At 55.1% G+C, this 22217-nt stretch overlaps 1 protein-coding gene across 4 annotated transcripts in view; it reads left to right on the top strand.

The window, feature by feature from the left end:
- Positions 1–1297: 1297 nt before the first annotated feature.
- SIL1 (SIL1 nucleotide exchange factor) overlaps positions 1298–22217 on the top strand; it is an 85811-nt gene continuing 64891 nt past the window's right edge. Inside the window, exons 1-3 of one of the 4 annotated variants that reach the window (XM_082771318.1) lie at positions 1298–1316; positions 3959–4078; positions 19378–19492. In XM_082771318.1, the coding sequence (XP_082627444.1) occupies positions 19388–19492 (105 nt within the window). In that variant the 5' untranslated portion in view covers positions 1298–1316; positions 3959–4078; positions 19378–19387. Of the gene's footprint in view, positions 1317–3151; positions 3171–3767; positions 3787–3958; positions 4079–6944; positions 7085–19377; positions 19493–22217 lie in introns of those variants that run through there. The other 3 variants (XM_082771319.1, XM_082771320.1, XM_082771321.1) reach the window with 3 other exon arrangements.

Here is a 22217-nt window from a genome sequence, read left to right as displayed (position 1 = left end):
CATCTGCAGCAGAGCAATTATCTCCTGCGGCCAAGGCTCTCCGCTGCCCAGGGACGGAGCAGGGCACTCTTGGGCTGCACTGGCGGACAGTCACCGTGAAAAGGGTCAGCAGCCGAAGAAGTTCAAGACCCATCATTGCAGCAGGACAGAGATGTCCCAGCCCTCCTCTGGCTGTCACCAACAACCACAGCTTCCGAGAGCCCTGTGGTTATCCCCGGCTGCAGGGCTCCCACTGGAATGGATCCACGTGGCAGGAACAAAAGGGAACAGCAGGACCCAGCTCGCCTGCCTGGCTGCAGAGCCCACAGGAGGGCTTCAGCCAAGATGGGAGAAGCTGCTGGCAGCGCTGCTCTGGCGAGCTGAGGGGAAAAGGCTGGAGCGTGCAGTGCTTCTGCTCCAGGTGCCTTGCCCTATATCACATGCCTGCCTGAAAAACCGTGCCATTAAAACTCAATAAATCTGTGAAGCGCTTCTGCGGGGCTCTGTGGGTTTTGATTCTGATTTTGAGGTGTTTATACCCGACCTGGAAAGATTGAAAACACGTCATTTACTCTGAATTAAGGCTGAGATTTTCCTGCGATCCATCACCTACCACCGGAGGCACAAAACACAGGAGGTTTGAGAGAAAAGGAGGGCAAAGCCCCACTTGTAGCGTGGTGCTCAGCGCTGTCCTTGCCACAGCATCGCAGCGTTGCTTACAGCTGTGTTAGCGGCAATGTTGGTGGTTATTCCTGGGTAAAGCTTCCTCCTGCACCCACCCAGCGTGGGGACAGCGTCAGGTGGCACCAAAAGGGCTGCCAACGAAGCTGGCACCAACGGGGGAATTTCCCCAGCTGCAGCGTTGGCCCTTTTCTCTCTCCTGACAGCACCAAGGGCACAGGGCCCCTTGCGCAGCACTGTGTTGCCCTGCAGCATCATGGCAGGGATGTCTGCAAAGCACAAACGCCTCATTTTATTTGCCTTTTATTTGCCTCTTCCCCTCGCTTGTGCTGGCTAGGCAATTTTCGGACAAGCTGCCCCAGCAGCTCCAAGGGACAGGGGGCTATGACGGGCTATGGCCATGAGGGGGACAGCAGTGACGGGGAGTGCTTCACACTGGGGGACAAACAACAAGCCTGGGGCTTCGGCATCAACAGCCCGGCCGGCTGCCGGGCCATGGTGCCCGGGTCGCCTCGGGGGTGCCCCTCAGGAGGGCTCCATGCCCTCAGGAGGGCTCCGCGCCCCCAACATGGCGCCGTCCCCTCCCCTCAGCCGCGCTCCCGCCCTCGCGGGCGGGCGGGGGCGGGGCCGGGGCGGCGCAGGCGCAGTGCGGAGCGGTGAGTGGGGGGCGCGGCGGGCGCGGGGGCGCGCACGGGGCCGCGCGCGGGGGGCCCCTGAGGGGCCGGCGGCCACGGGCGGCCGGGGCCGGGGCGTGCACCAGGCCCTGAGGTGCAATAAAGGAGCTGGTTGGGGCCCGGGGAGCGCAGGCAGCCGCCTGGGCTCCGGTGTTGTGGAAATTAGCGGAAAATAAAGACTAAAGGCCGTGCGGTGCGCTGCAGCCAGGCTCGGCTGTGCCCCGGCCCCTCGCAGCCCCGCTGAGGTGGCCATGAAGGGTCCCAGGGCTCGGCTGCAGCTCGGGGCTCCTTCAGGGCCTGGGCTCGGCGCTGTGTTTTTTAGCCGGGGTTTATAGAAGTTTACATAGTTATGAGGCTGCGTGTGGCCCTCGTGGTGCAGTCTGACTGAAACCACAGCCGCTGCCTGAAGCAGGGGCTTCACAGACACTGCTGGGGGACCCTCAGGCGTGTGGCTGAGGCGGCCTCGTGCCACGGCTGGGTTTGTGCTAGCAAGCTCTGTCAGCGCCGGTTCTTAGCGGCCGCTCATTTATGGGTGTTCTGCTGCCAGAACTGGCCTAGCACAGACACGGTTTAGAGGCACAAAGCGTCAGGAAGCAGGCAACGTGCCCCTGTGTGCCAGGCGTGGTTCTGCTCCGTGCCGTCCCGCAGAAGCTGTTCATGCTCTAGGGGTGCTGTTACTAGGGGATGGACTTCATTCTTCCTCGCTGTTTTTCTCTAACCCTGCCTTTAAATGACCAGCCAGGCCCACACGGATGTTTTTCAGCTGCCACCAAGGTGTTTTGTGGTGTAAGCATCCAGAAGGCTGACCCAGAGACTCCTGGCATTGAATTTGGTGTCGGAGTGCCGCTCACAGAGGCGAGGACCGTGCCTGCAGGTCCCTGGGTCTGCCTTCTGTCCGGCTGCGTGTCTGCTAGATCTTCAGGGGTACAAATATGTTCCTGGTAAAGAAATAAGCTGGAAACAGGCAAAGCCTGCTGAGGTGTCAGCTCAGCCCTTCAGCCTGCAAAACTCTGCCCGTGCCCCAGAGACAGCTGGTGTTGGGCCTGCCACTGCCACCTCCTTCCTCACTGTGGAGAATTTCTTCAGCGTGAGCAATACAAGGCTGCAAAAACTTCCCATTGCCCCCAAGCCCTTTTTCTCTCCCTGCTTTTACCTTGCAAAGAAATGGAGGACTAATTAAATACCAACGTGGTCAAGCTGGGCAGGTGTGATTGAAAGCACATCAACTCTATCCTGAGAACATCAACTCTACTGCAAGGCAGCGGATTATTGCGATAAATTTAGGGATAATAGTCAGCCCTTCCACGCGCTAATCCTCTCTGCTACCGACTCCCTCTGTGGCTTTCATAACCCACCTCAGCTCTGTTACCACTCAGGTTTCCCCTCTGAGAAATAATGTTTAACTTTCACGCACGGAGTAGGTGGATCAGCTTTAATTAAGATTTGCAGAGCGCTTTGTTGATAAGCTCCCTATAAAGCTGGTTATTATTTATTATTAACACAGATATTCTTAGCGCCTGAAATGAATAATGCCACAACACCGGGGATCTTCTGGGAAACAGCCATGTGGAAGGAGACGGCATGTGTTAACAAAGGCTTTGTCAGATTTCTTCGGGCTGCAGCTTGTGAGGCAGCGCGTTCGTAAAGCTCCCGTTCCAAAACAGAAAACAAAAATCAATAAAATTGGAGTTGCTGTGAAACCTTCAGCGTGGCACGGGTTGGCTTGGTGGCACGCGCAGCTGGAGAGCCTCGTTTCTGAAAGGTGCCAGAGCCAGGAACCGGAGCGGGCACGGCTGCGCTCACGCTGTGTTGCTGTGTGGGTGCCCTTTCAGCAGCGTGAGCAACTCCATTGTATTTTGGGGAAGGGAAGGCTGTTAATTTAGCTCCTAAATGTCACTGCTCTAGTGGTGTAGGAGTGGCCAGATGGAGGGTGCTAAAACAAAATACGGGGCTGGAAAAGCCACCGTGCCCCTGCCCCTGTCCCGGGCCTGGATGAGGGGTGCTCAGGGCCAGACTGATGGCAGCTGGCTTAGGGTTGGGGTGCAGGCAGGTTCCTGTAGGGCTGTGGCAGGACCCCTGGCGTGGGTCTCTGTGGGCATCACCCAGTGCCTGCAGTGCCTCCTGTGTTACGCCGCTGCCTGCTCCTGTCGTGGTGCAGCCCCTCCAGCTCGTGCCTTTGGGAGGAGCGGGACCAGCACCTCCTGTGGGCTTCCAGCTCTGCCCTCCCCGGCCTCGCTGTGTTTGCAATTCCCCGTCTTGTCTTACAGAGCTGTGAATTTTATGCTGTTACAGCCCAGCGCGGTGTTTAGTTCGTTGCTGCTGGAGCCGTGGTGCTGCAACGCTGACACGCGTTCTTAGTCTAGTCCCTGATTTTCTTCGGCATTACCTCCTCGAGAGGTTTTCCCCCGTGCTGCATTTGTGCATCTGATCTTTGCTTTGGCTTTCTCCAAAGGTAGTTCTCTGCCTTGTTTTTACTGCTTTTCTTTTTATTGATCTGCGGGAGTTTTTTTTTGAATTTTCCTTCAGTTTATCAATTCTGATCATGACCTCCGGAGCGCTTCTAGCTCTTAACTGCTGGGCACCCTTTCAGGTTGTATAAAAGCACTTTCTCTTTCATTCTGCAGGCCATGAATGGGAAGGATGAATAGAAGCAGACCTGGACAGAGCTCTGAGGGCCCCTACGTGACGTTTTCTCCCTTTGCAGCAGGGAATCATTGAAAGCTACCCCTGGGGTGCACGCGTGGGTGAGTTGCTTTCTGTTCCTTCTGCAGCCAGTACTGCGCCTCGTTAGGGCGAGCTCACCTCGTCTCGATTCCTCTGTGTTGCCAAGGAGTGCCTGATGGATACGGGGAAAAGCCTGCTCGAGCTCCCGTGTGCTGGCTGGAGGTGCGATGGGCAGCTCTCCAGAGGGGGAATTGTGCCCTGTTTGTGTCCAGCAACCAGCGGGTTGCTGCACTTCCCTCGTAGCTCCATCTGCAGCGAGTCCGGCTTGGCTGTGTGTGACCGAGGCAGTAAAACCTCAGCTTTCTTCTCCTGCAGTCCTGAGGACGTTCCTTGTGGGGTTACTCCACTCTGGATTAAAACGGACTCGCTCTGGCGTAATTAATTATGGTATTTCTTTTATCCCTCAGTGGTGTCTCCCTGTGGGAGCAGTGCAGGATGCCTCGTTCCAGCAGAGCTCTGCTTGTCACCTCAGTGCAAACTGAGCGGAGGAGGAGTGGCTTTAACTGGTGAAATAGCCTCGATTAGGGGAAATGGCACTGTCCAGACAGAGCTCTAACTGCCCCCGAGCTGTGTCAGCACGGAGCTGCTGTCTTCAGCTTCTTGAAGGTGAAGAGGCTGGTCCTCTTACGAAGTGTGCTTCAGCCCACTCTAACATCTCTCTTTGCACGTCTGTGTAACTGGGCGGTGAAACTTGGGCCCCCAGAAGTCAAGGAGAGCTCAGGGCTCCTCTGCTTTTCATCCCTTCCACCTCCCACGGCCGGGAGCTCGAGGTGCCTGGCCACAGCTGCTGCCTCGGGCTGTGCTTCCTCACCAGCATAAGGGAGAATCTGTGCCCTGCTAGTTCTCGTGTCTGAGCAACAAACTCCATGGCTGGTGTCAGCACCCTGACCAAATTTCAATTCCAGGGAAGAAAATTCAGCCTCCCCAAAGCCCGCCTGTGATTTCGGTTGGATTTGTCCTCATTTCTTGCAGCGGGGGCTCTCTGCTGTAGCTAAACGTCAGCGGAGAGGTTGTGTTCCGCTCCGGATACAGCTGAGTCTTGCTGGTGGATAAATTGCAGGAGCTGTGTGGATGCAAGGAGCTGTGTTTTATCCCAGGTGTGGGTTTGCAGGGAAGTCGGGAGGATTTTCAGTGAGCAGGTGCAAGAGTGCTGGTTACGCTGGCTGTCTGCACAGACTCCCTGCCAAACAACTCAAAGGCCTGCTGCAGAGACACGGGGAGATGGGAGGGTGGTTCAGAAACCTCGGGGTCACTGGCACGGGGGCAGGACGATGCAGATGTTGGTCTGAAAGAGACACCGAGCCAGGTATACATCTTCGGGCCCTTACAGAAAAGACATTTTTTGTCCTTTTTTTTTTTTTTTAAACAGCTGCCTATTTTGAACCAAAATAGTTGGCTTTAATGAGAGTTTTTAAAGGTTTAACTGTTAATTTTAGAATTTTTATTTCAAGCGGGCTTTCGTGAAATTAACTTTTTCGACGCAGAACGCTTTAATGTCTTCCGTGTTGGTGCTCATTTGCAAGAAATCCATGTGCAATTATTTCTTATGTACCAGTTAAATCTATCAGCCAACAGATGTCAAGTGTAGCAAAAATGCTATAATAATATTATGGTCTAATAATAGTTATAATGATTCTAATTACCTGGCACGGCTTTTGAGAGAGGCAGAGTTGGAAACGAGCGCAAACGAAATGTTTCACCTTGAACTGCAGAAGGAGAAAACGGGCACTCGCCCAGCTCCTTGGGCTGCAGCCCCCTGCCCGTCCTGTCCTCGAACGCTCTGGTTTGAAGGGTGAAACCCTCGTGCCCAGCACGTTCAGGGACACAGAAGAGCGCTGTAGGGTGAGCAGCTCTCTGGAGGTACCTGACGCATGATGGATTGCGCCTTGCCACAGCTGCTCGTTTTCATTTTGTGATGTGAAGTTGGTGAGGAGGCCGTGGTTCACAGGGAAGGATCCTTCACGCCGAGGAAGCCCAGGATAGGCTGGAAGTTGACAGCTTTCAATGATTATATGCCAGGCTGAACTTTTTGCCTCTAAATAATAGATTCAGCACGCTGGTAGCTCAGCAGGGCCACCAGGAATTCAGCTGGCGGCTGCTGATCCCCAGCACGGGCAGCAGCTGTGAATCTTTTATCATCTTCCTGTAAAATGGATCCAGGTGTGTCCTCGCAAGGTTTCCTTTTCTCTTTCTTGTGGGCTGATGCTCTCTGCTTCTCAGGAAAGTGAGCATCACATGCTGGGCAGCTGCAGCCCCCCTTTCCTTGGGGTTGATGCCTGTGGGGGCTCTGCTGCCCTCGTGTTTGGGGCAGTTTGCCTTCAGGCTGGGGCTTGTCTCTGCCCGGTATCGCCGTGGAGATAGGAGCTGCAGGCACAGCCTCTCCTAGGGGGCACGAGGGCTACCCTCGTTTAAGGAAAATGGTTTCTCAGAGTAAATAATTTGTCAAAGAACCCTTGGCATCACCCCAAATGCTGTTGAGGAGAAGACAGAGCTGGGCTCTCCTCAAGCCCAAGCTGTGTGGCTCCTGCAGCACTCACTTGCTGCTTTGCTTCACGAGCATCAGGCGGTGCTGCTGTGACCGGTGCTGACTCGTTAACCCACCTGTGCTTTTACCCCAAGAAACCAAAGCTCCCTTTGTTTTTCTGCTCCACGTAACCATCAGCACTCTGTTTCTCATGCTGCGTGCCACGAGAGCGCTGTCGTGCACCCCTTTCATTTCTGTTGAGATTCCCTCTCCTTGCTGGTCTGAGTCCTCTGGCCGGGTTTCCGAAGGGCGCACAGGGCAGGTGCTCGCGTTGCCTTCCTCTCTCTCACTCTTCCCACTCCCTCCCGGTGTTTTCCAGCACTCGCCAGTTTCAGGCCGCCAAGGAGTTCTCGGAGAAGCAGAGTTCCTGCCCCGGGCGTCCTCCCCTGGGACAGAGGCTGTGTGGATTCACCTCCCGTAGGCAGCAGAAACCTGGACGGGGGAAGGAACGGGCCCGGTGTGCCTGCTGAGGACGAGAAGGCACCGGCAGGAGCTCGCCCTGGTGAGCTGGGGAACCTCTCCTGCACACAAAAGAGCACAGGCACCTTCTGGGCTCGTCTGCCTGTGCCAGCACACACCAAACCCTGAATGAGCTCGTGCTGGCCTCATGGGGGCTCGGGGAGGCTGCCCTGGTGCCTGCTATGTGGAGAACCTTCCCGGCAAGGTCTGGAGGAGCCCTCTGGCACCTCTCTGCCTCATCGCCCCCACATCTCATTGCAGTTTTCATCTGCAAACATCTCTTTGCCCTCGCTGAACCCCGTGTCTCCATTTCTCTGCGAGAGGATTGTTGAATCTGGGAATGTTTTGGGATGCTGTTTGAAGGACCCGACCTGAAGCCGTGTTTCAGGTACCGTAATGACCCACTAATGTGGGCATATTTCAAAGGCAGGCTGAGCAGTACTGCAGGCTTCATTAAATTGTGTCTTTCAAGTAAGCATCAATAGGTAGACGATAACAAATGGTGGGCAATACAGCCCAAATTCACGCCGTTTCCTTTTCCAAGACTGAAAGTGAAAATGTGTAACCCCTAAAACGTACGTGGCCAGCTCGCAGCTGCAGCCTTGGTGCAGCTCCTTCTGTGGGAGTTTTTCCTTTGTAGAGGGAATTAATTTTCTTCATCTCCTCCTGCCCACAGAATAAACTGTTGCACTATGCAAAACTTCCAGCGGGAGCCTCGAGTGCATTAGATTCTGCCGGAACCTCTGGTCTTAAAAGGTTTTAAAAGCAGAGTTATTGCTTAATGCGTGGTGGCTGCTGGAGAAGCGTCCTTGGCAGGGTTAGCAGCTGACGAGCCGGGTGCGAGGCGCTCGTTCCTTCGGTGGGAAGCAGCCGGCTGGGTACGAGCGAGGTCGGTGTCTCAGCATTGTTGCACCCACATCAGGAACAAGCAAATGGTTTTAGGGCGCTCCTTTCCTTTGCTCCCGATGAGCGGGGAGCAATCAAGTACAAAACGTGTGCAGGGAAGCTTGCGAAGGCTGCACAGCAGCAGCGGGAGGCTGTCGGAAAGCGTAACGGCACTCGCAAGGGTGGCACCTCCACAACTTCTGCAGGGGGAGAGAAATTCGCTGGTGGTGCTGTAAATGAGTCCTTTTGTTTGGGTTTTTGCAGAGCATCGCTTTAGGAGAGAGCGAGATTGCTGTCTGGAGCATCTCTGAGTCCTGGCTGGCGTTCCGGTGGCTAGCGTGGATTTTGTTCTCTTCATTGTTCAGAAAATTTCCCATTGTCTAAGAAGACAATGCGAATTTGCTGAGGAAGTCAGCGCGGGCGCCCTGGAGCTCCTCAGCCGTTTGATTTCTCGCTGAAATCTGCTCGAGTCAGGAATGAGGAAACTTTGCAGAGGAGGACCTGCTGTCCTCTGCTCGGAGACGGGAGTTGGAGCCGTGGGGAGGGTTTCTACCTGAGGCCTCGCCTGCCCGCAGGAGCATCTCCAGCAGCAGGAGGGTGGCTGGTAGCAAGCAGCAGTCCTGCCCGAGTAAGGCTGGCAAGAGAGAGCTGTGCAGCTGATGCCGGTCCCTGTGACTGGCGAGAAACCCTGGTACAGATGAAGTGGTGTCTAAATATGCCTTGTCAGGAGGCACCAGATGCTCTTTCAATAAATTCAGGAGAAAAAATGGCTGCTGAGGTTCCTGCTGGTACCAAGGGGAATGCCCTGTGCCTGCCTGCCTTGTGCTTCCCACGTTCTTTGCTTTAGGCTTGCTGTTTTTTGTGTTTTTTTTTTTTTTTTCCTTTTCTGACTTTTGTCTCTGTGCAGTGTCAGTCCGGGCTCTGTTGCAGGGTTTTGGGGCAGGCAGCCGCTTTTTGGTGAGTGGCAGCAGTGTCTCCTGCATCTCTCATCCTTCCCTTAGATCTCCTGCCTTCCTCCTGTTCCTCCTCACTTTGATACCAGCCAACCCCCTTTGGGGATTAGGGAGCTTTCCATCCAGGAGCCTCAGGCCTCCTGCAGACAAACTTTTCGGGGACCAGCGTTCAATTTCTGCAGCAGGAGAGCTTTTCCTGGCTGCGGACGGTCTCAGGTGAGTGGCACCACTTAAAGCCCACTGCCTTTTGGGACACGGGCAGCTGGGGGATGAGTCCTGGCAGGGCCAGTGAAGGGCAGACCCGTGGGGCTGATCCCCCAAACAGGGCCAGAGCTGCACATGGGGCCTGTGAGGGCCTGGGCTGAGGGGAGGGCAGGGTGCAGGGAGCTGTGATAGTGCTCGGGAGGGAACCCCAAAGGGCTGCAGGCCTGGTTGTTGTGTCATTAATTCAGTCCGTCTGACTGCACTTGCAGTTCGATTCTTTCAAATATTCTCGTCTTATTTACTCGGCTTCTTATTTCCATCTCAGTTGTGTTTATTCTAGTGAAACAGCTTTTTTTTTTTTCTTCTTTTTTTTTTTCCCCTTAAGCATGTTTTATTCAGGGAGCTGGTTTGTCCTGTGCTGGCAGGGGACCCCTGGGGGCTTTGCCAGCACAGCCCTGGTGGGGCTGACATTGCCTGGGCCTCCCGAAAGCAAACCAGCCCTGTGCCTGCTCCTGCCCTCTGCCTTGATTAGCAGCTCCCTTAACCCCACAGGGCCGGAGCAGAGATGATGCTGACCCTTTGTGAGCAGCCAGGGCAGTGCTGCTCACAGGGGAGCAGAGCTGAAATCTCTGCTTTTGTGTGGAAGGTTTCAGGTCCAGGTTTTGGCTTCGTAATTGCGAGGTTACCCCCTCAGAAAGGCATCAGTGCAGTCCCTGGGGCCTCGTGCTGTGGCTGCAGGGAGAGCAGGTAAAGGGCAGGAGGGAGGAAAACACGGGAAGGAGCTGAGGATGAGTGAGGGGGGAGGAAGGAAGCTGAAGTGAAGGAGGGGGAGAGGCTGGCTGGGAGAGGAGCAGCGCTCACTGCAACCCTGATGCTGTCGGGGCTGGTCTGCAAACAGCAGCCTTCGTGGGGGCTCCCTGGGGCACGGTGTGTGCCGTGGGGTGAGGAGCATGAAGCTTCTGGGCTGGGAGGAGCTGCAGCCTGGAGGAGTAGCTTAAAGCCCCAAATCTTTCTAATAACAGCTGCTGCTGGTGGCTGCCCCGGCCCGAGGTGTGTTAAGGCTGAGAAGCGCTCTGCTCTGCGCGTCGCCTGGGTCTGGCGCCGGCCAGCGAGGTTTCTTGGAGTTTCCTTTGGAGTTTGGCAGCCTTCTGCTTCAGGGGGCGCAGTGGGCTCGCCGGAGTTGATCCGAGCTGACACATGGCAAATTGTTTCTGCTGGTGGGCACTGCAGGCGGGCTGTTAGCCGGCAGCCTTGGCTCTGCGGGCAGCGGGGAGGTGCCCTCAGAGCCTGCTCCACAGCAGCAGCAGAGGAGTGCTCTTGTGGGCCGCCTCCCGTCCCAGCCTCCTTTTTGCTGGCTGCTAAGTTGTGCTGTTTGCAGAGGTTATTAATGGTGCTCACGTGCTTGAGATGCTCTGTGTGCCTGTCGTTGTGGCGTGCAGGGCACAGCCGGCCTTCCTGGCTGCCACGAAGGACACTCTGTTGGGTTGCTTTGCTTCTGGGCACCCTTTTAACTCTGCAGCGAGGAGAGGAATATTACTGTCCTCGGCAGAATTTAGTATCCAGTAGCGTTACCTCAAAAGTACACATCCCCTGTGAGATGCTGTAAATACGTTTTATCTCTTCTATTACCTCTGGTTTCCGGAATATCTCCCCTAAGCATTTTAATCTTGTTTTCCAGGCATGTCTCAGGGTGAGGAATCGCTCCTATTTGCATCTTTGGGAGTAATTACCGTGTTCATTAATTTTGTCTCATCCTTGCTGTCCAGCTATTATCGCTTCCGAGAGAAAAAGCCCCCTGTAAATCTCCTCTGGAACGGGACTGGCTGCTTGCTTACCAGCAGGGCTGTCCGTGCCTGCAGGTCTGGGTGAGAGCATCCCCGAGCCACCCGTGTCGGCTCCTCCAGCACCTCTGGGATGTTCCTGGCCCTTCCGAGCCCGCTGGATTCCTTGGGCTGGCTCCGTGCTCCCGGCCTGCAGGTGACAGGAGGTGGCAGGGCAGGCGGGACGGCTCTGGGTGGTCACAGCACGCAGGGAGCACGGGGGTGAGGCGGGAGGCTGCAGCTCAGGTCTGCCTCCTGAAGCACCTTGCCTGCAGAGCCCGGCTGCTGTTGTGGATCAGGAATTAGGGAGGACAAGGAGGGAAGCGTCCATCAGCCGGCCCTATTTTGTCTGGGCACTAAAAGCCAATTGGGAGGATTTTGGAGAAGTGCTGTTTGCTTTGAGCCTTTTTTTCTCTTTAAGTCCAGACTCAAACTGGAGGCCGCTGTAATTATTGTGTCATCCCGTACAGCAGAACAAACATCCGCAGCATTTACTGCATAAATGGCAGGGTCCTTGCCTTGCAGACATCGTGCTGCCTGCCCCCGCTGCTGCAACCCCCCCTACGTGTGGGTGGCCCTGCCGGCAGGGCTCTGGGGGCACCGAGATTTCTCACTGCCTGGTCAGGGTCTGTGCCAACACGTGCCTTGATGTGTGACGTCTGCGGTCACCGGAAGCCACTGCGGAGGCTGTCATTGACACAGCCTTGCTCCGAATGGCAGCCCTGTGTAGAATTTATTTAGGATTTCAGCTGCTCTGAAAGCTTTGGAGAACAATTTGTGCATCGTGTGATAACTCTGCCTGCACGGGAACTCGTGGAGTTCCCGTGTCCCCACCTGCGAGACGAGGCTGTGGCACTGCCAGAGCACAGAGGAGGCTGCTCAGGACCCTCTCCTGTCAGAGCAGAGAGAAGGGTGCTGCACGTGCCTCTTTCCTCACAGCCTAACAGGTATTTAACAGGTAACGCCATCCCCGTGCCGAGGAGCCACAGGGGCCCCGCAGCCCTTCAGCGAGGTGCTCAGCACGGCTCTATCTCATCACCTCTGCTGGGATTCCTGAGCCGTGCAGGGGCAGGCTGCCCAATCTGTCCCCGTGTGGCGAGGATTTAAGATTGAGCAGCTCTTGGAAGCCTCGAAGCAGCCTGTTGTGCGCTGACAAGGGGGAGACGGGCGCTGGCGTGGCTTCTCCTTCCCCAGGCAGGTCCCACGCGGCCGCCCTGCAGCTCTTTGAGGAGCCCAGTGGGATCACGGGGACCAGCTCCTTGTGCAGCATCACAGCCCGCCCGTGGGAAGCTGAGCTGCTGGGGAACTCGAGCTGGACGTCCTTCAAGGCTGGGCAGCAGGAGGGAAGGAGGGCTCTGAGCCTGGAGTCACTCAGTGGATCAAAGCTCAGCGTGCCGGAGGCTGACGAGGCACACGGCCAGGCTGCCCCGCTGAGGTCACAGCCCAGACGGGTGATCAGGGCTGTCCAGGAGCAGAGCCAAGCCCCAGGGGGATCTGTGCCACCTTCCTGGGTGCCTCGGGCTCGGGCTCGGGCTTGTGTCCACCCCAAGAGCCCCCACAGGTGCCCCCGCAGAGTCCCAGTGATTGCTCCAGGCAGGTCCTGAAAGCGGAGCTGAACGGGCTGTGGCAGCTGGAGGCAGCGATAGCTATAATTAAAAGGATGCTGCACTGTCATATTTCCATCTCTTTTTTTTTTTTTTCTCCCCGTGCATTGCTATAAGAAACACCTAAAATAGCTCTCTCTGACAAGAGATTAGAGGAGGGAAGTATTTTTAAGTTGTGGACTCCTTGCAGTCGGTGGCGCTTGGTGTGCAGGCAGTGCTCTTGCTCCTTCCCTGGTTTTTATTACGCCTGAAACAGTGCCCAAGGACAAATGAAGAACGGGGCCTCCTGATCCCAGGCGTGGTGTCAGCACCTGTCTGTAAGCATCTCACAAGCAGAAAGGCGAAAAACCATTCCCCAAAGTAGAGGTGGCAGATGATGAAGTGCAGGAGAGGGGAGGAATTATCTTCTCTCCTGGCTTCTCCTCTCTGTGCCGTTAGCTCTGCGCTTGCAGACTTCGGAGCTCTTTGCTACTTTAAATTTCCTTCGGAAAAATAAAAATTGCCTACCACGTGCTGCCTGCTGCTGGCCGCCCGTGTCCCTGCTTCAGCCTCAGAGGGTAGCAGCTCCTGTGCCTGGGGAGCACGAGGTGATTTTTAACCTCGGATGGGATGAAAGCCTTGTTCCTCGACAAGAGGTGCCAACTCCAGGGCTCTGGCTCTGCGTGCTGCACCCAGGGCCGAGCGGGAGCCCCAAACGAGCTGCAGGCAGGGCACAGGGCTGCAGGCAAAACCCGCTCAGGCTTCAGGCATCCGGAGCAGAAAGCTGCGCTCTCGCCCTCTGGAGAGCAGCATTTTCCACAAACGCTGAAGTTTCCGAAGGGATTTTAGGAAGTAAAATTAATTAATAGCCTAAGTGATGTTCGATGTTAAACGGCACGCGGTTGTTTGTGTAAACAGTCTTATTTAAGTAACTAATTAGGCTTTGAATAATGCTCCGAAGGCCTGGTTAGGGCTGTCAGTGCTGCTGATGCCTCTGCTGGGAATACCCAAAAGAGGGAGAGGGGCAGCAGCATCCTAAGCTCTCCCCGTGCTCCCCCCATTGCCTTCAGCAGCGCCAGGAGCAGCCTGGCCCCTGCCAGGCTCCGGGTGCTGTGGTCGGGCAGACAGGGCAAAACCTGTGGGTACAGCACAACGGGAGGAAAAAGCAGCAGCGGGGAGAAAGGTGAGGGCTTGGAGGGGAAATGAAACAGCGAGGAGGCTCTTTGTGTTTCTGTTGTGCTGGCCCTCATCCTCCCTGCTCGGCTTCACTCGTGGGACCGTGTGGGATGACCCGGTGAGTGCCAGCAGCAGCCATCCCTCCGTGGGGCACGGCGTGGCACGGGGCTCATCGCAGCCCCCAGCCCCTCTCGGCTGCCCTGCCATCATCTGCACAAGTCAGGGGCTCAGCCGAGTGCCTGGGCCACGAGTTCCCCTACCAGAGAGAGAAAGCTGCTTACCCAAGTGACCACGTGCCTGATTTGTTGGCTTATTTTTAGCCTTTGGGACTCAAAATCTCTCTCTGTGCCGCGGTCAGACCAAGCTCAGACCTTCTGCTGAAGGTCAGGGCAGGACCTGCTGGCTCGGGGCAGCCTGTGCTGGCATTTATTTGTGTAAACCTAAACGCGTGGCTGCCTCGCTGTGTGGGTTCTCCGTAGGCAGCAGATCTGGGAAGGTGTTCCCACTGCTCCTTCCTCGCGTAGGAGTGCTTTCAACACACCACAGCGCGGTCCTGGTAGGAGTAAATGACGAGGAGCAAGCAAGAAGAATAAATGTTTTCGGAGTAATTTTCTGAGCAATGTCAACAGGATGGCTTGTAGCGCGGCTGCGTGCTGTCCCTGCAGGGCTGGGGGCTGCCGGCAGCGGGGCTCTGCTGTTTGTACCAGCTAAAAGCAGCAGATTTTGGGTCCTTACTGAGACCCTTGTAGCATCTCCGCTGTCCTAGCGAAGGCAGCCCTTGCAGACAGCCCCCTGGGCAGGTTTGCTGCGGACACCAGGTGATCAGCCCTGGCTTCGGGACCAAAGTGAACAGCTGAGCCCGTCTGAGCGCCTGCAACGGGCTGGGCTGTAGCGAGTTCATGGAGCACCTGGGGCTCAGCTTCAGGTTCCCTCGGGAAGGTTTTCAGGGGGAGTGAGAAGAAGTCCAGGCCTCGGTGCTGCGATGCCCGGGGCACCCTGTGATGAGGGAGGTTTTGGACCAGCCCCAGCAGTGGTCGTGCAGAGGGAGAGGAGGAGGCTTGGCAGCTCCACGTGGTTCATGCAGCAGCTTGCTCTTCACCTGGCAGCTTCCTCCAGAGTTCCCCACGTTAAACACGCTGCAGGTGGCCGTCTGCAGGTAGGCATGTCCAGAAAGACTTTTTCTCCCTTAGGAGAGCCGTCGGGCTTTTAATACAGGCAAGCTGTGTCCTTGTGGCTCCCATCTCCAGATCCCAGAAATCCCGTGCTTAGTGCCAGAAGCCACAGTGCCGTGTCCGTGCAATTGTCCAGTTGCCAAGGGATGGCACCTTGGGTGATGAATCCTACCTGCTGATGGCTCCCACATCCTCCTGCACCACGTGGGACCTCTCCTTTGGCACCAGCACCCCTGGACAGCCCGCGGGAGCTACCCCGAGCTTGAGGTGTAGCTGCTGTGCCAGGCTCGCTGCCTTGGGGCAGCTGCGGGCTCCTGGGAGGCTGTGGGTCTGTGGGAACGGGCTGCTGGCTGCTGGATCCTCCAGCTGTGCCCTGAGGACCTCATCTACACCATTGTTGAGCGACTGAGTAGGTCAGCACAGCGGCCTCAGCTGTGAGTAGTGGCTGGTAGCTCCAAGGAGCGCTGTGTGAGAAACCACAGGTTTCTTTGTCAAGTTGGCACGGCTCCTGTTGGTCTGCTGTGCCACGGCAGCCCCGAGGAAAGGAGTGTCCTGACACACGCACGATGCTGGCAAGACGTGCCTTGTGGTCTCCTCTGCCTGTTTGTCCGCAGTCATCTCCTCTCGTCCACAGGCTGAATTTCAGCTGCAACCTTCCTCTTTCCTCCCCCTGCCAGCGCAGCTGCACAGCTCCTCAGAAGCAGAGGCACTGCCAGGAGACTGCCAGGTGATCCTGCTCTGCTCTTCAGTGCCGAGTCACCAGAAGTGAGCGCTCGCTGTGGCTCTGGGAGCCCTGTGGCTCAAAGAAAGAGGATTGCTCGCTGCCCTTGCCGGCCCTGCTGACGTGACATGGTGTTTGCAGCGGGATCCTCTGCCTCGGCACTGACTGCAGCACCCGCTGTCCTGTGTGCACGCCTACAGCCCCGGTCACACAGCGATGGGTAGAACAATTTTCTGAACTGTTCTGGCAGTCAAACTGGCTTGAACCAAAGAGGCTGTGAGTGCTGGGGCGTCTCGGGGTCACCAGTCCAGCCAAAGCCTGCTTGGGGTGTGTTCGTCAAAGCCTTTCATTGTCTGGTGGCTCTCCAGTGCTGCCTGGTGCTCAGCAAGGGAAGCTTTATGAATAATTCCTGCTCGTAGGCACGCCGAGTGCTGTCGGTGCTTTCGTCCTCACCGGCCATCTCAGCGAAGGCTGCCTGCGTGGGTACCGTGCCTCAACGAGTACATTTTCAGGCAATTTTGCAGGGCTTACAATTCCCACGCCGCTCCCTTGATCCCTAGACGAGAGCAGGGATTAGCTTATTGTTATTGCTTCCTCCTGGCCATAAAACAGAGCAGGGCGAGGGCTGGGGAGCTCGCCGGGCTGTTTGTGTGCTCCGACGGAGCGGCTGCTCGGAATTCAGATGAGGCTTCGGGGAGATTTCTCGGAGCGACACCGTGCGCGCTTTGAGTTAGGACATGAAAGAGTGCTGCGCTCCCGGCAGCAGCAGGCATTAATGAAAGATGGGCCCGGGCCCGGCTCCTTTGAACTGTCACCTCCGAGGACGGCAGCGGCAGTCGCGGGGCTGCGCAGCACTTACTGATGTGCAGCCAGCGAAACCAGGGGAATGTCTCTGCCAACAGGGTGCTGGGGTTTCCGCAGCCGCCGGTGCGAGGGGCTTGTGGGGGCCACGGGGCACGGCAGGGTCACGGCACGAGGGCATCGCCGCTTTGCTGCCGGGAGCTGAGGCTCCTTTGAGCCTGACATTTTGCCCTCCCTCAATTACCTGGCTTTCTTGGACAAAAAAGGGACTGGAAAAAAAAAAAACACCACCCAGCTCCGCGCAAGGGGAACGTGGCTGCGGCCGTCCGTGGGTGCTGTGACCCCAAACCCACATCCTCACGCCAGTGCCAGCGCTCCCCGTGCAGCTGGGGTCACGGTTGCCGTTCCTGCTGCCTCACACCCCGCAGGGTCGCTTCCCGAGCTGCTGTGTGAGTGCAGCTCTCCGTTCGGGGGCCTCTCGCGCCGTCTGCGTGCGTCTGCCTCGTAACGAGATGCCAGCCTGCACGGGCGTCTCTCCAGGAGCTTCAAACCCCCGTGCTTCACATGTTAGCTCCTCCTGCCTACCTGGGGCCCAGGCAAACTGCTAATTGTTGTGCAGATGTCATGTTCCAGGCAGGCATGAGGTTGTAGGCTTTAAAGAGGCTGTGCTGTCACTTGCTACCAGCCTCCTCGGTACACGTGAGCTCTATTTTTATGGAGTGCGCGCTTCCTTTCAGCCACTGCTTTGTTGAATTTCTTTTTCTTCTCTTCTCTTTTTGTTTCCAGGCTCGCAGGTAAAGTTTTGGGGATATGTCTATTTTTCGCTATCCCAGTTTTCCCACTTATTTTGGCTAAAAGAGACCAACCTCTCGCCTGTGTAAAAAATGAGTTGTTTCTTCCTGGATGAGTTGCAGGGGACTGTTTGTCTCGGTCAGTCCCAGCGGGAGGTCGGGGCTGGCGTTAGCCAGAGGGGCTCGCAGACCTGCTGGAGTCTGAGCCCACGGGTGTCCAGCTCAGCAGCCTGGGTGTCAGGCTGTAGCCCTGCGTTTGGCAGCGTCCTGAGAGAGAAATGGGGATTCTGGCTGCAGGTTGGTTTGGGTGGCATCAGATCATGGAGAGCTGCTCTTCTGCTGTGCAGCCTAGGAAGGGGCCTGCGGGTCCTTCCCCGGGCTGGTTCGTTGCCTCTTCAGAAAGGAGGAGGACATCGAAGGAGGCTCACATCCACTCAACGAGCAATGACACTTATTCATGGTCAGAAATACCCGGGGTCAGGCATTTTGGAGCCGCAGAAGCGCTCCAGCTGTACCCCTGCCCTGCTTTTTCTCACTGCTCGCCGCTGGCTGGCGTGGTGCAGGGCCCTGCCTCTCCAAATTCCTTCTTGTTTTTGGCTAAAGAAAAAAAAAACAAGAAGAGGGAAGAAGTAACATAATGGAGTGAGGAGAAAAGATAGTGAAGAGGGGGAAGGAGACGACTCCATTCCCTCTGTCCCTGAGGCCCTTTTGGGGGAGGAGAGGCTCTTTGCAGGCAGGAGCTGGCCTTGGGCGCAGCTGCGATCCCCTGGGATCCTCGGTTCCTGCCTGCAGTGGGCCGGGAGCTGTGGCACAGCTGTGCAGGTGTCAGTGTCACTGCTGAGCCTCTTCTGCTCGCTCTGATTTTGGGGAGAGGGCAGGAGGTGGGCTCCATGCTCATCGTGTCCTGCCCGGCAGGACCAGGCTTGCTCCCCTCCGGGCAGCGGTGAAGTGGCGCTGGGCTGGTGAGCCTTGGAGCTGTTGGTGCTGGGGTTGTCAGCTCTGCTGCAGGGCTCTGAGCCCGAGCTTGCTGCCTGGAGATGGAGGATGAGCCTAGGGGCCTGCCTGGGGGTCTGGCTGAAGAAACAACTGATGGATTTGGCAGCAGATATTGTGGCAGTTCCACTTACAGCAGGTTTTCTGTTGCGTGGCAGTAGAAGGTGGTTGCGTGAAGGAAGGACAAAGCCTGCGGTGTGACGGGCCGTCCTGATGGACACCAGGGGAGGAAGGATAGCTGGGGCTCGGCGTGGATGGGAGGAAATTCTTTAAAACCTGGCTAGGAGTAGGAGCAGACTTGATGGAGGGATGAGTAATGAAGGAGTGTTTGAACGGAACTAATCAGTCCCATCTTCTTTCAAAAGACCTCATTTAGTTTAATTTAGCAGCATGTAAATTTAGAGCCAATCAAAGGAAATACTTCTCCAGCCTGCGTGCTGGCAGGCAGCTCGGCTCCTACCCCGGCGCGAGAAGAAGCGAGCCCAACGCCGCCGGTGGCTGAAAGCCTCGTGCTGGGGGTCAGGGCGAGCGTGGTCACACACGGAGCGGGTGAAGACCCCCCCAGCTCCCTGCTAAGGTGGCTGCTGGCCCCAGGAGCAGGGCTGTGCCTTCCTTTTTTTCCCCCCCTTTGTATTCCCAACGTGTGCTCGGGGGTACCGAGGGCCGCACCGTGCTCCTCTGCCAGCCGGGCAGGCGGGGGAAGGCTCGTGCTGCAGAGCTGCCGAGGAAATCTTGTTCACCTCTGCAAAATGGTGTTTTCCTCCAGCAAAGCGTTTAGATAAATGCCCGATAGTTTGATGGCTTATGGTTTTGTTTAATTTGAATTAACGCAGCTATTTTTTGTGCTCTCAACGAGGCGCATGCATGGAAAACTGTGGCAGGAGAACAACCGAATTTTGTTTTTCCCCGAAGTTATTATCCATGCAAGCGGCACAAGGATTTTCAACGAGTTGCTGGTCTCTTCACATTTTCTAGGAGATGTATAAGCACCTGCAGGGTCAGTATAGACTACTCTGTCATTACCTGTTATAAACTCCATTAGCAGTAAATTTGGCACCTCTTGCTGTCGTTGTGCCCCCCCGAGGAGACCTGTGAGCTAACACCTAGAGGTGTTCTGCGCCTTGCTGTCTCACACCCCTGAACCTATGCTGTGCTGAAAAATGGTGTATAAAGAATGCCGAAACGTGTGAAATGTTGTACTAAAATATTCTTGGTTTCGTTCTCCTTTGCTTCGCAGGCCGGTGGCGATGTCTCCCTGGGCTGGTTGCCCCCCTGCTGGTGCCAAGGTCAGCCTGCTGGTCTTGCTGCTTTCTGTGGTGTGCTCCCAGACAGGCCGAAGCGAGAGAGCTCCCGTAAGTGTCAGCGCCCTGGCTGCAGGGGCTTGTTCAGGGGCTTGCCTCTCCCGTGGGGTGACAGCCCCCTGGTCCCGCTGTCACCCCACGCGGGATGGTGCCGCAGCTGGTCAGTCCCCTCTTCCCTCCTCAACAGTCAGTCTTCAGCACCACATTTTCAGAAGGGCTTCTTTCTGAAGGCCTCAACCCCAGGAAATCCAGAAAACGCTCAGTCGAGAGGGTTTATAAAGGGAACAATGCGACTCAGGCAGCTCTTGTGTGCTGGGTGGCCCTCTTTCTGTTTGGAGCTGTCATACATCCCCCGTGCCAAGATGATGAGGTCTAGTGGCAAGAGGAGGTGGCTTCGATTGTGCTTCTCGCTGTGTCTCTGTTGAGTCACCGCAAGTGAGTCAGGTTTAGAGGAGCTCCCTCTCAGGCCCTTGTGTCTCACTTGGATTTTGCTACTTGTGGTGTTATTTGGAAGGGGAGTGCCTCCCTTCTGGCAGCTGGCCCCGGCCTGGCAGGCAGCCTGACCTGGGAGATCAGGTGTCTGGTCAATGCAGTGGGCAGTGCACTCGCAGATCACCTTTCCCTGCACGCCTTCTGCATTGGCTCTGTGGTGGCCACGCCGCTGCGAACAGGCTGCAGGTTGTCTCAGCTGGCCCTGCTGAGGTTTCTCAGCTTGCTGTAGCGGATTTCAGGCTGAAGGAGCAAGAAGTTCTGCCTGCAAGGAAATTTCCATTGATCTTTAGAAAACATCTTTCCCTTCACTGTTTTAATTGTGAAAACAAACCAAAAAATGATTCTGCTTACTGATGCAATTTGTTGCTCTGCGTAAATGAAGAATTGCTTGGGTGCTGGTGCCTTTTGTCACCGCCCAGGAGGTGCTAATGACAGCAGGGTATTGCAGAGCAGCCGTGGGCCAAGCAGCAGCAGTAACAGTGAAATGAGCCAAGTCACATCCTTGCACCCGTCCAGACGCTTAGACCACAGCTCTTCCCTTGAGCAGAGGCTGTAAACATCAGCTATCTCCATTAAGTGTTTCAACAGATACAACAGTTGCAGGCCTGTTGGTAAATTTACAATGGACTGTATCGTGAAGTCCCTCATGGATGATAATATAGCAGCACAAATAAGCTAAGTAATAACTGCCCTCACTCATTTATTTTAGTCCTGTTGAGTTGCGGCTCAGAAAATGTTAACATTGATTTTCATCAGCAGAACCCGGCTTTTTATGTTTATGATTGTTACTGAGCTTTAACCATTTGTCATGATTTTAACAATTTCGAGCCTCTAATGCACTAAGTGGAAGTAGAAGTTAAGCTTTGCTTTTCCAGGGTATTTCTGAAATTTCAATCCCTGTTGACAGACAGAATAAAAACATTGTATAGATTTGTCAACCATCTTAATGTGTTACCCCTGTCACGGCTAATTGTATGTGTTTTGCTCAGGCTGATGTTTCTCCTGCTCAGAAACACTCTCCTAGACTGGATAATAGATATTTATATGCAAAGCATCCAGATTCTGCCAGTAAATATGCACACATTTTTTCCAAGAAGTGGAAGAAGTGAAGGCAGAGCATGGCCTGAAATTTCCAGTTAACCTCTTAATTGACTTCTTTTTTTTCCCCCCGTGGAAACATTCTGAGGATTGATATCACACTTCATGAAGTGAGCTGCAACTCTTATTCTAATTGCCAACAATTAGGAATCATCTTTCCCTGTAGGCTGTTTTGGGGAAATTATTCAGTGGTGTCGTTCTTGGCAATATCAGCAGCTGATAATACTCCCTGCAACGGAGACAGAGCTATCTGGATGATTAGCCTGGGCTGCCTTATCTGTTCCTGTGAAAACCAGAATAGCAAAGCCCTGCTTCCCAAACACTTTCCAGCCTGCTATGAGATAGTGCGAGCCTGGTACTTACTATGTGCTCCTAATAATTCTGTCTGTTGAAGTTTTCATTGATTCCCACCACTCCCTATGGAGGCTTTCCAGTGAGTAGTGAGGTTTCCCTAGGGGCAAGCATCTTTTTTTCCTGCTTTTCATGCCTGTTTCTCCCTTTGTGCAATGCCATGCCACTCGTGCTAACTGTTCTGCACCTCTGCATTCGCGTGCACCGGCTGCAAGGTGAGTGGTGAGGAGATCGCTGCCTCCTTGTTTCACAGGACCTGTAGGGCACTGGCACGCATGAAGGAGAGGATGCTCACATTTTTATCATGCGGGCAATCGGGTGTGTTTTCCCTGTGTCCTATTTTGGAAATCGCTGAACTATTTCAGCTGAAATCTTCTCCAAGCCTGAAATAAATGCATTTAAAAAGAAGAAAAAAAAATCAACAACAACAACAAAAACAACGTTTGAGGCGTTCTACTAGTGTGGAAAATTTCAGCTGAAAAAGTTAAAAGTTGGACATATTTTTAGGCAAGGGAAAACAGGGTCTTGGAGTGTTACACAACCCTAGTCACGGTCAGGGCTCCTTGCTCTGACTCTGAGATAGGTGAGGCTCTGCAAAAGCCTGTTTTAAGCCTGCAGCCTGCACTGGAATAGGAAATAAGCTGTGTTGCTTTGTTCAGCACAAATGTCATGCTAGTTATGCATGTTTAACCTTTAATATACTCTAAATCTAAATTTAACCATGTGGAAAGAATCTCGGATGTCAAAAAAAAAAAAATCTGCTGGTGAGGGAAAAATTTTGTATTCTCAGCCGGCACTAAATTACCCAGATGCAATTGCTAATGAGCTGAATCTC

The sequence above is a fragment of the Aythya marila genome (assembly GCF_965140915.1).
Source record: "Aythya marila genome assembly, chromosome: 14".
Taxonomy (NCBI): domain Eukaryota; kingdom Metazoa; phylum Chordata; class Aves; order Anseriformes; family Anatidae; genus Aythya; species Aythya marila.
Note: the sequence above shows the minus strand (reverse complement) of the source record. Positions and strands in the feature narration are given on the sequence as shown.